This window comes from Physeter macrocephalus, chromosome 19, assembly GCF_002837175.3.
Source record: "Physeter macrocephalus isolate SW-GA chromosome 19, ASM283717v5, whole genome shotgun sequence".
NCBI lineage: Eukaryota > Metazoa > Chordata > Mammalia > Artiodactyla > Physeteridae > Physeter > Physeter macrocephalus.
This window is the reverse complement of record NC_041232.1, coordinates 71,682,135-71,695,475: the sequence shown is the minus strand read 5'-3', so window position 1 is coordinate 71,695,475 and position 13,341 is coordinate 71,682,135. Positions and strand designations below refer to the sequence as shown.

At 40.6% G+C, this 13,341-nt stretch overlaps 1 protein-coding gene across 2 annotated transcripts in view; it reads right to left on the bottom strand.

Annotated features, from left to right (window-relative positions):
* The window catches only part of NEDD4L (NEDD4 like E3 ubiquitin protein ligase), a 347,561-nt gene that overhangs the window by 149,315 nt on the left and 184,905 nt on the right, over positions 1-13,341 (bottom strand). For both annotated transcript variants that reach the window (XM_007129666.4, XM_007129668.4), the window contains exon 3: positions 1,963-2,044. In XM_007129666.4, coding sequence (XP_007129728.1) covers positions 1,963-2,044 — 82 coding nt within the window. The remainder of the gene's footprint in view (positions 1-1,962; positions 2,045-13,341) is intronic.

The following is a 13,341-nucleotide window of genomic DNA, read 5'->3' as shown; positions in this document are numbered from 1 at the left end:
GCATTTGGACATGCATCATACTCTGAAATAAACACATCTCTCAAAAATTCTACGTAAAAATTTGAGACTGAAAAATCACCACCTCACCAAGGACTACAAAGTTAGAAAGCTATTTGTCTTCATCAATCTATTTCCTTTAAAAACTAGTGCAGGAAGCAGCAGCAAAATAAGAGCAACACAAAGCACCATAAAAAAATAAACTGAATTTGTAAAACATTGAACTGGCATTAAAGAAAAAAAGAAAAAATCAGCCATTTCCCCACCCACAACTCAACGGGGCGTTTAACCCTAAATAAAGGGGTTTCACACTTCTAGCTGTGAATCGAGCCGGGGATGGGAACGAGTGAGAGGTCTGGGAGGAGGAAGGGGGAGAGGTGGGAGCAGGCCCAGGTCCGCCACGGGCTGCAGCCGGTCCGGAGCCCAGCTTCACGGAAATGCAGAGGCGGAGAGGCAAAGGACCGGTGAGGGAAGGAAACAGACAGGTGAGACCACAACACGCATAAAGGACCAGGCACCCGGCCACGAGGAGAGGACGATGAAAACAGTTCTTAAACCCGGGCGCAGCACAGAAATACTAACCAGGAGGCTGTCTGCCGAGCGAGGCAGACAGCGCAGCCCCGGCTACGGAGCGACACCCTCTACCGTGGAGCGGAGGGAGGAGGACCTCCCCTCGGAAGGAAACACATTTCAGTATCCCCGATCGCCGGCTTTGGTGGCTTTGGTTCTCTGCTCCCTCCGCGTCTGGCAGGCAATCAGGTCCCCGACTGCCTTCCCGGCGAGGCGGGCCTCCCGCCCCGCTGGAAACTCAACCAGCGGCAGCGCCCAACAGGGAACAATGGCCTCCGTCCTTCACAGGAATCCTCCCCACTCATCAAAATACCGGCTCCTGTTCGCTGAACTCATTTTCAGTGCCAGTCGGAATGCCAGGTGGAAGACACGCTAGACTGCTGTGTCTTCCTTACACAAAATGACCTGGCCGCAGACCCCTGGCGTCTGCACGACGGCAGGAGAATTACCATTTTTTAAAAGCCATCACGCTCTCCAGGAACTGCTTATCACACAGAGTGTTAAGACTGTTTACCCCGCAAAGGTGGGGAGGGAAAAATAATAGTAATCTATAAGTAACAGTGAAGCACAGATAAGAACAGTACTTCTGATAGAAAACATGCATCTTCAATAAATGCTCCAAATATGGAGTAAATATGTTTTAATCTTTTATAGATAGATATACAGAAACATGGAGATAGATGAATTAAGATATAATTATGGCTATAAATCTAGGTTCTAATATATTTTATAGATGTATATAAAAACATGGAGATAGATGAGTTAAGATATAATTGTGGATATAAATATATGTTTTAGTATATTTTATAGATGTATATAAAAATATGGAGACAGATGAATTAAGGTATAATTATGGAAACAAATCTTTAATGAAATCATGGGGGTAAAATTTAGAAAAGTGAAACATACACACACACACAAATGTGTAGTTTTATTGTTAATATTTTTTATTTGTTTTTGTGTAGCTAAGCAAGTATTTTGCTTCCTTTGGTAATTACCTGTTTTAAGTTAAACCATTCCCTTTGTGCCTCTACCAAATCCACAAGCCATTCCATTTCATTAAATGTATTTTAAATTGCTTTAAATTTCTTTTCATAAACTAACAAGCCAACAAGAACAAGTCCTTGTTTTGCTTTATTCTTTGCAGGGAAAAAAATTTCTACTTGTAATAATGCATATTTTAATACTGTTTTTATAGTCATTTAACTAAAAGCCAAAACCGGTATCTTGGGTTAACACTGAAAAGTCAGAATTGAATTTATAGATTTCGTACTGAGAGATGCTTAAAATGTAACTATTGCCATCTTAAAATATAAACTTCTATACAGCTCAAAGACATAATTTAATGAGATCTAATTATGACTTAAAAGGTGTTTAATTAAGGATGGACCTTACCTTTTTAATTGTTTTTGTCTGTACCAAAGCAAGTTCTCTATTCTCATCTGCTACGTACAATGAAAGTTTCACATATGGATCACTGTAAGAAAAAACAGGATTATACTTTTCATTTTAAAAATATAAAAAGGAAAGTAGCCATAACCTAACTGAAAATGCAAAAATATCACTTAATGACCAGCTTGTGTAAATTTCACAAACTAAGCAGTAACATTTTTAACATGCTTATAGCTAGGTAAATATACTGAGGAAAGTTTCTATCACCTAGAACCAAGGATGTCTATTTAAAAGCAAAACTAACATCAAACTCGTATTCTAATTTTAAAGGTCACCTTCTCTATTCTTAATTCAAAAGAATTAATCTTCCATAGTATTTTTTCTAAGCACAGATTCTGAAAAGATTACAAGAAAAATTATTAAAAGGCATATAAAATTTGTTCAGACTAGTAAAATCTAGCTAGAAAATTTAGTTGGCATCTTATTTATATTCTGATTTCCATTACGTTGGTAAAAATTGTTTTTCTTTCAGTAGAGGTAAAAGAGGCATTGTTCATCTAAGTCAACATATATCATCTTATAGATTAAAACAAAAACATACACACAAAAAACTAAAGCCCAGTAAGTCAACAGAGTTGCCCAAAGTTACAGATTTTAGTAAAGTCTTGATTAAATTTCAGGTTTCCTGACTACAAGTTCCAGAGTTCCTATCATTTCCTTGGGAAACTGAAAACTTTTAGCCAGAAGTATATTGAAAGGATTACTTAATGTGAATTATCTACTAAGAGCTTGGTAAGTCCACTCCTCACACGTTCCGGGGTTGCTAACACTGGGACAGCTCAAATCTAGTTAAACTATAAGAATTTGGGATCCAGGTTCTTCTGTTTCACACTTGAGATGCTTAAAGTCATAGGAAGGGCCTTCGTGTATTCAATCTCCAAATTTTCACTCATCTAATTATCGACTGTGGATGATTTATTTCTATCCAATTTGAGAGTTATCCTTTAGTAGTTTTACACTACGACTATTAACCCTTATTTTGCAACTTCCAGGGTATTTCTAAAGATTATACAGAGTATCATAAAATGCTTAAGACTATATTGGTTTTTATTAGATAGCTCAATAAATATGCCGTGAAATCCCTTAAGGAAAGAGAATGGTGTGATAAAATGAAAAGTTTAGTACTAACAGGACTATACTTGATATCCAAAAAACAGAAATCAAAAGTCAGTGAAAAATATTGTTGGTGTCTATGTGTATTTATTACCCGTAAAATGCAACTCAGTGGAAGCTACACCCCATCTCCTTAAACAAACACACAAGAAAACAATAGAATTTTCTCAGTTATATTCTGAGTAAATATTTTTATTTTTAACATTCTGGTTTAGAAGAAGGTATTAGTCAACCCTTTGTCACTTACCCATAAACCACAGATGCCCTTTCACTAAAGAACATCTAACCAGATGCACCTACTTCTCCTTATCTGGACACCCTCAACCTCAGAATAAAGATGAATCAAGAACCAGAACCTAATCTAGGTCTAAAGACCCCAAGAACACCTTCCTAATCAGAGCCATGGTCTGGGTGATGGATCAGGAGTATAATTCTAGGTCAGTGGTTCTCAGACTTGAGCAAATCAGAATTGCCTGGGGGCGGGAGTACTTAAAACACAGATTGTGGGGCCCCAACCCCAAATACCCCCAAAAGGTCTAGTAGGTCTGGGGTGGGACCATAGAATTTGCATCTCAAATAAACACCCAGTGATGTCGGTGCTCTTGAGTCAGGAATCACACTCTGAGAACCACTGTTCTACGTGGTATTTGAAGAGAGTATTTTCTAGTTATAGTAGAAACCCATTTTCTATTTCCAGCCACCAAGCTCTTGCTAAAAAGAGCTCACGGCCTGATATCTGTTATCTCAATAGGCTCCCAGTACGCCATGGAGGTGCACGCACGCTCGTACATGCACACACAGGCACACACACACACACACACACACAACAGAGAAGACAAAAAACTCTGCTGACTGCCATCTCTTCTTTTCATGCCCCCTGGCTGTCACGATTGCTGCCTATTATATAACTGCAATAAAGAGCTAGGCACTCACTTTAATGGCACATCCACATTCTTCCTCTCATCATTTACTGACCTCAGTTTATATCCCCTGAATAGTTCACAATGAGTGACACACGCAGTTGGGGGTTGAGGGTGGGGTCTCTGAGGCTGGGACAATGTCCCCCAGCTGTGACAAGGAAGGCATGTCTGGGCCTGTCTTGAGTGTTCATCCAGGCAGAACTATAGGTACTACGGTGACTATGTGAAAGATTGACCAGGAAACTTCCTGGAAGAGAATTCAAGGTGAACAGAGAACCAAAGGCCAAGGGTGGGAGCTGGTGAAAGGACAGTAGGAGCAAGTTCAAGGGAAGGGAGCACAGGGCTTGGGATGGGCTGGTAAAAGGATGGTAGGGTGTAAGTTCAAGAGTGGTGGGGCTGGAGTGGGGAGGGGAGCCAGCTGTCCAGATCCGTCTCCCTTTCCAACGGTACAGCAGTACCACTCCCATCAACAAATGTTTACAGAGCACCGACTACACTCCCAGGAGTGGGCAACAAAAAGGATTAAACCATCAAAGGTCAAAAATGGACATTCATGGGTAAAGAAGATGTGGTACATATATACAATGGAATACTACTTGGCCATTAAAAAAACCCAAAATAATGCCATTTGCAGCAACATCGATGCAACTTGGGATTATCATACTAAGTGAAGTAAGTCAGAAAAAGAAAGACAAATACCGTATGATGTCACTTATATGTGGAATCTAAAATACGACACCAATGAACCTATCTATGAAACAGAAATCGGGTGCACAGAGAATAGACTGGTGGTTGCCAAGGGGTGGGGTTTGGGGACGGATGCAGTGGGAGATTGGGGTTAGCAGATGCAAACTATTATATATAGAATGGATAAACACAAGGTCCTACTGTACAGCCCAGGGAACTACAGTCAATATCCTGTGAGAAACCATATCATATTTTCAAATGGAAAACATGAAAAAGAATGTATAGGTACATATAACTGAGTCACTTTGCTGTACAGCAGTAATTAACACAACATTGTAAATCAACTACACTTTAATAAAAAATAAAATGTTTTTTAAAAGATAGTTTAAAAAAAAAAAGAGGACACTCATGAATGGCCTTTCCTAGCTCAGCTGACTGAGCATGACAACATTTTCCCATTTCACCAAGCGGAAGGCTGGAGCAGAAAGCTGTGATACAAACAGGGCATCAAGCATCAGGAAATGAGCAGGAAGATGCCAGAGCAGCCTGAGCAGCAATCAGTTCTACCCCAACTATTAGCACAACTGAAACCAGCACCATCATTACCGTCGCCACTGCCACCAGCCCAGCACCCAACCACCATCAAGCATCCATGCTGCACCTGGCAAATGTTTATATGTAGTATCTCATTCCACCCTCACCACAAGCTTATGAAGTTGGCACGTTTTTCAGATGAGAAAATGAGACAGAAATCAAGCAGCTTGTCCCACGTTAAACAGGAAGCAGGGGAGATGGGAAGGAACACAGGCATGCTTGCTCCAGAATCCGACCCTCTGAGTGCATGGATCCAGCCTTACTGCAATACACTATGCGGACCACCAACAGACCTAGCTGGAAGAAACGTCTAGGGGCAGGAGTTCCCCAAATTCTGGAAAACATTTTGTGCCGTAACTGCTATTATGACCTAATTTTTATCTTATTATCTTATCCAAGTCTGGTGGAGGAACAAGACTCTTGGGCTAAGCGTCTACCTTTAAGGAAGGTCACACCTTTGAGATCTTATCTCCTTTTCAACACTCCAAATAGCCAGATGTGTGACCTTGGACAAGCCACTTGAGCAGGCTGAACCTCGATTTTTGTATCTCCAAAAACAAGTGGTTGGACTAAATCAGTGGTTTTCAAACTGCAGACTCGACAGAGCCTTAGTTCTACGTAACTATCTCAGGATAACTACAGGCTACCATTTCCACCTTAATCTGTTTTATATATGGGCTGTTCATGTTAGAATATTTTTGGATAGGGTTCTATGACTTAAAAAAATAAAGTTTAAAGCCAGTGGGCTGGATGATTCCTTTTGGTTAGGATATTCTGAATCTCAGAATAATTCAAACTCACTTCTCTTCATTCGTAATAACAATAGCCCAGCTCATCCTAAGTAAATACGGATTGGCTTCCTAAAGATACGGCACGAAGAGGGAATAACACCCTATCCTCTCCACCAGGGCATGAGGGGTGAAGCCCACAGTTGTATGAGAACCCACCCCCCCCCACCCCGATCATCACTGGGCTGGTATTTTCTTATACACGTTACCAGCTCTAACCAACTTACCTATGAGGCATCAAAAACACATCACCTGAGCAATACCCAAAACAAAAGGCAGGCAGGTGTGCATGTGTGTTAGGGGGAGGGGCAAGGCTGAGGGACAGCAAGCCTCATCACGAGCTTCTTTTCAAAAGCTTGCTTGTTGTTTTAACCCCTGACCTTCACCTGAGTGTGATGTTCCGCAGGAGTGGTGAGAGGAAGAAATCAGTTCCCAGAGACTTTTTCACACTGACTTGAGCCGTCTGATAGAGGCAGCAGTTCTGGAAGAAGCTTCTGCCCTCTGAAGCTCTACTTCTCAGATCTCGCACTCTCCACACCTTTACTACGAAAGGCCGGCCAAATCCTGAGGTCAATGGTAGGTTATGTTCAAGACTTACCTCCCCCCAGCTAGACCACCAGAAGGTTTAGGAAAGACACATAAAAAGCTCATCAGCAGCTTCTATTATGGGGAGTAGACATAGGGTACAGCTACAGGGGCAGAGGTTCTGGTTTTCATGTTACTCCCTGTACACTGAAGATTTTTGTTGCTGTTATTAACCAGTAATACATAATACTTTTATAATTTTTTAAAAACCAGGAGGGCCATGGAGGGAAGTAGGCAAGAAGACCATCTATCTCCTCGGCTGGTACTTTTTCATTTGGTGCCCTTGACCATCTCCAGGGGAGTCTCAAATCTCAACTTCACCAACTCTCTAAATGACCTTCAGACAGTCACTTAACCACTCTTAACTTCAGGTGGTTCATGAATGAAACGGGAATGGTAATTCCTAACTCAGAGCATCACTGTAAGGACCAGAGAATATTATGTATTAATATCAGTAGCCACTTCAGCACCAAACACACAGTATAAGTGCCCTATTAATGACAGCTGTTGTAACTGATTCTGTTTTTTCCTCTCTTTCGAGACTTGAGGTTCTCTGTTGCTCCTTCCAAGCCCCCTAACTTCTGCCGTGCTTGCTGATCTAATCTGACACTGATTACCTTATAGTATAAACTGGGGGCCGGACAACCACAGCACACTAAGTATCCCACGCTGCCTCATTATTCATGCTGGGTGGAAGCCCCATGGGGATCTGGGTGGAGATGATCAAACTGGTAGCATTATTTACAACAAAACTCAACAGGATTCACTCTTGGCAACCAGTTACTGTCCTAGTGGCTGGTGTTCAGTGCAACTCATTATTAACATTACTCTCTAGGAAGCTCAGCGCTTTGTGGATTAGAAGAGAAATGCTGTTTTCCAAACCTTTTGTTTTCTCTGCATAGTGAAGCTATTTGGGTACTACATTCTTTCTTTTCAGCCTTTACAAGGAGACAAACTGATATTAGGATTCAAATAACATCCTAGTATTAACTGAGTACCTGCTATATTCCAGGCAAGGACACAGGCATCGGAAATAAAAGACACTGTCCCGGCCCCATGTGAATGGGGCACAGAAATAAAGCGATGATTGTGACACAGTGTGCAGAGTTCCCTGGCACACAACACTTCTAAGAGAAAGACTGCAGAACTACGGGACTGAGCTGATCTTAACCAGGCTTCAAGAATTCAGAGACGGGTCTCATACTACCTTCGTCACCACTAAGCGAAAACAGTACAGACGAGGTCATTTCTCGGGGAGAGGTGGAAATGAGATTTTCTGGGTTTCCCTGTTGCTCCCGGGACACACTGAACAAGGGCAGTTAGTCCTGATGTGTCATTAATGGGGTGACCCCCTCCATCGGAGTCACCCAGGTGTTTCATGACAAACAACAATTTGGAGAGGCTAGTCCTTTCGCACTGATTACTCATTTTCATCAGACTAGTCTTTGATGAGATTGATGTACTATTTTCAAGGAGGCAGGGCAGTGAGGGGGAGGGGGAGAGACAGGCGGAGGGCAGAGTTGCCTCCAGAGGCAAAGTGTTCAAGGGGGATTACGTTCAGACTGCGGCCAGGCTGGAATGGCACTGCCTCGTCTACCAGCTGTAAACCTGTCTTTCCAAGAGAGTTGGATGTTATGAGAACAGCCTTCGTTTTTCAACCATGCCTCCTGAGGGAGTACTCCGCCATCACCTGAAGGAAGCAATCATCCTTTCCCATAAAATGAAGTTGCTTAACATGCTGCTGGGACCGCCTGTGAAAGGATTGTGTCTTTGTTCCCTGTGAGCAAAAAGCAGAGGTCTAATGTAGCATATTACACAACACTACAGGGCAAATGTATTTTGACTACCTCATGTACGACACGCTAAACCTTAGCCAACCCAGAGAAAATTTCATTGGAAAACCTCTTTTGTTGAAGGTTTCCTCATACCTTTCCACTTTTACTATCATAGTTAGTGTTACATAAATTACTGGTATCTGTAAGAAAGAAATAATGCAAAACACTTACAAAGCAATAAGAAAAAAAATTACCTAGAAAGTGTGAGAGAATAAAACACATGAATATATGTGATAACATCAAAACTGAAGTTCTCATCTAACAGGTGGTCCCAGATGCAAAAATAGCTAACACTTTCTAAAGAGAGGCAGACATTTTAATACTCTACTACTGCAAAGAAATTATCACAAGTGTTTCTGGAAAGCACTATGGCAGGAGGTATCAAAACATTCAAAGAATTGATGCCTTTGATTCAACAAATCTATTTGTAAGGATTAATCCCAAAGAAATAATCAGAGATGCAGGCAAATATCTATCTGCAAAAGATACTCATTACAGCATCATATAGAAAAAAATACTGGAAGCAACTTTCCAGTCCAAGAGAGAAGTGATTAAATTATGGTATAATCAGGTGCCAGAATATTATAAGCCATTAAAGCACCTTTTCAAAGAACATTATTAATTGGGAGAAAATATTCATAGTATAACATTAAGGCACGATCTAAAAATGTGACTAATTCTATATAGTCACATTTTTTTGTTTGTTGTTAGTCAGTAATGCTTACAGTTTATTTACGTGGGTAGCACTTAAAATCTGTTATGCTTTCATGGTTACATTTTCCACACTAAGCATATATATATAACATATATATATATAAAACATGTATATACATATAACATATATCCATATATACATGCACGAAAGCAACAGACACATAGCTAAAGTTAATAGTTGTTCTCTCTAGATTACAACTTTATGAATTATGTTTATTTTCTTCTTTGTGGTTTTTATTTTTTTCTAAATTTCCTACTGTGAGCAAGTACTACTTTTATAAGTACAAAAATTATGAAAATAACAATAATAGTTACACATACGCTACAACTATAACATACTCTTCAGTGAGGCATGGAACCCTGTAATCTCATGGCTAGCCTAAAACCTAAATAACAAACCCAAAAGAGCTTCAGATGTTTTTTCTACCCAGAAAATTGCCTTAAATGGGTGACTACTGAAGATATTTGAAAGAAATATGCACATATATTCTAGCCCTTGACATTTACTGAAAGGCATGAATTACACTTTGAAATACATCATTTGTCACCAACACTGACAATGAGTTGCTCTTAAATATGTATGACCTTTCAACAAATGCAGGAAAGCAATGGGTCTAGTACAGACAGATGCATTTTTACCTTTGTCCGAGGTAGGCAAAGAGGCATTAAAACTTTATAGCTTAGGTGGAGGCATAACCCTCCCAGATTTCAAAGCTCCAGTAATCAAAACAGCGTGGTACTGGCACAAAAACAGACATGTGGATCAGTGGAACAGAATAGAGAGAAGTTAGAACACACCCTCACACCATACACAAAAATAAACTCAAAATGGCTGAAAAACTTAAATATAAGACATGACACCATAAAACTCCTAGAAGAGAACATAGGCAAAACATTCTCTGACATAAATTGTAGCAATGTTTTCTTAGGTCAGTCTCCCAAGGCAACAGAAATAAAAACAAAAATAAACAAATGGGACCTAATCAAACTTACAAGCTTTTGCACAGCAAAGGAAAGCATAAACAAAACGACAATCTACGGACTGGGAGAAAATATTTGCAAATGATGAGACCGACAAGGGCTTAATTTCCAAAATATACAAACAGGTCGTACAATTCAATAATAAAAAAACAAACAACCCAATCAAAAAACGAGAAGGCCTAAATAGACACTTCTCCAAAGAAGACATACAGCTGACCAATAGGCACATGAAAAGCTGCTCAACACTGCTAATCATTAGAGAAATGCAAATCAAAACCACAATGAGGTATCACCTCACACCAGTCAGAATGGCCATCATTAAAAAGTCTACAAATAACAAATGCTGAAGAGGGTGTGGAGAAAAGGGGACCCTCCTACACTGTTGGTGGGAATGTAAATTGGTGCAGCCACCATGGAAAACAGTATGGAGGTTCCTTAAAAAACTAAAAATAGAGTTCGTATATGATCCTGCAGTCCCACTCCTGGGCATATATCCGGAGAAACCTATAATTCGAAAAGATACATGCACCCCAATGTTCATAGCAGCACTATTTACAATAGCCAAGACATGGAAACAACCTAAATGTCCATCAACAGATGAATGGACAAAGAAGATGTAGTACATATATACAACGGAATATTACTCACCGTAAAATGAGTGAAATACTGCCATCTGCCGCAACATGCATGCACCTAGAGGTTATCATACTAAGTGAAGTAAGTCAGAGAAAGACAAATACCACAGGATATCACTTATATGTGGAATCTAAAATATGACACAAATGAACTTATTTACAAAACAGAAGCAGGTGCAGAAAACAAACTTATGGTTACCGAAAAGGAAAGGGGGTGGGGGAGGGACAAATTAGGAGTCTGCAATTAGCAGATGCCAGCTATTATATATAGAATGGATAAACAACAAGGCCCTACTGTATAGCACAGTAAACTATATTCAACATCCTGTGATAAATCATAATGGAAAACAATATGAAAACGAATGTATATATAACTGAATCACTTTGCTGTACACCAGAAACTGACACAACATTGTGTATCAACTATACATCAACTAAAAAAACCCAACAACTTTACAGCTTAGGCACATTCTGTGAAGCTGCTGAAAATATACTTTTGGATATTTCAGAAATGACTTGGCTGTTTGGAGCAGCTTGTGGTTTGCCCCTATCCCAGCACCTTTGCAGTCACTCAAGTCTTGACATGGCTAGTCAGGACCAACTCCCTCCTTGTCCTCTGCCAACCACAACCAGTCACTCGGGAGTCCCAACCCTGGGTCCTAGAGACCCTTTGGAGTCGGGGGGTGGAAGCACTGCATGTGCATCTGTTTATCTCTGACACATAAATACACAGTTCTGTTTATATCTATGTAGATATGCAGTAGCCCATGAAAATATTTAAGCCAGAAGAGTTTGTTTTTAAAACAATTTGAATTAAAACCAATGTTTTCTTATCTTCGGCTAGTATAAGTATCACTCAGCGGCAGTCACTAATAGGCAAAGTTCCACCTATAAATTACCAAAATGTTCATACATCTGTCAAAGAGTGATAGTTGTGACATGCCTTTGTCTCCAGCATTTTCTATCACGTGTTTTTCCCGTATACATGCAATCATCAGAGATTAAGAAACCACTTTTCTTTTATGCTAGTAATAGTTTAATAGAGGGACATCCCCAGCGGTCCAGTGGTTAAGACTCCATGCTCCCAATGCAGGGGGCACGGGTTCAATCCCTGGTCAAGGAACTAAGATCCCACATGCCGCCCAGCGTGGCCTGAAAAAAAAAAAAAAAAATTAAAAAAAAAAAAAAAAAAAAAGAGAGCCAAGAGAGATAGCAACTCACAAAGCCATAAGGAAACAGGGAAACCAAAAACTGCTCCCTTATCAGAAACTGTTCAGTAATTAATTCCTCAAATAGAGTGTCCACCATGTGTAAAGGACTGTGGTGGACACCAAGGAGGGAGGTCAAAAAAGTGGGGGGGCAGGAGGATGGAGGTAAACAGATGCTGCCCTCAAAGAGGCTGTCTACCCCTGCTCCAGAGGAACCAAAGTCAGACAAGAGTGAATGCATATAATATGCAGATGTCGCCTTTATGAAAGTTGGCTATATACATATACTAAGAACTCAAAAAAAAGTCATAAATTTTTATGTTTATAAGATGATCTGAAATGCAGGGACCATCTTATGAACAGAAATAATAACTTCCAATATCATTTATTAAGCACTTTCTGAGTGCACAGCATTGTGCATGGTGCCTTATGTATACACCATCTCTGATCTTCAGAATAACCCTGGTAAGCAGGATGTTAGTAATCCCCATGTCATGGATAAAGAAAAGATAATATCCTAGTACATACGTGCATACATGAAATGCTATGGAGCCATTAAAACGGTATTGATGAGGAACTTGATGTAGTTGCCTACGCTTTGTTTACAAAGAAAGTTTAAAATTTTTAATTAAACTATATTAGCAATTAAAATTAAACTGTAAAAGCATATACACCTACTGCATTATAAATATACCAAACTATAAAATAGTGTTTATTACCGCATTTATGAGACCATGAGTGATTTTCTTCTTCCTTTCATTCCTCTCTACATTCCAAATGATAGAGATGGTCGCTATTTGGGCTGGAACACTGAGACAGCAAGGTGACATAGGTAGTCCCTATGGCCAGCCCCTCTGCCCCTCCCCACCAGGGAAGTCTCACTGGAACTGGTCCCAAACAAACGGCAACAACCAGAAGATTCAAGTTAAACATACCAGACTTGTGCTGATGAAGTACAGTGGGGTAAACGTTACAAATTTAACGTCAATTTCTAATTGAACAACCACATTCCTTTTCAAGTAACAGGGTCAAGACATCTCAAAGAGCCTTTAAAGAAAGGTATATAGGGCTTCCCTGGTGGCGCAGTGGTTGCGCGTCCGCCTGCCGATGCAGGGGGGCCGGGTTCGCGCCCCGGTCCGGGAGGATCCCACGTGCCGCAGAGCGGCTGGGCCCGTGGGCCACGGCCGGTGGGCCTGCGCGTCCGGAGCCTGTGCTCCGCAACGGGAGAGGCCGCAGCAGAGGGAGGCCCGCATACCACAAAA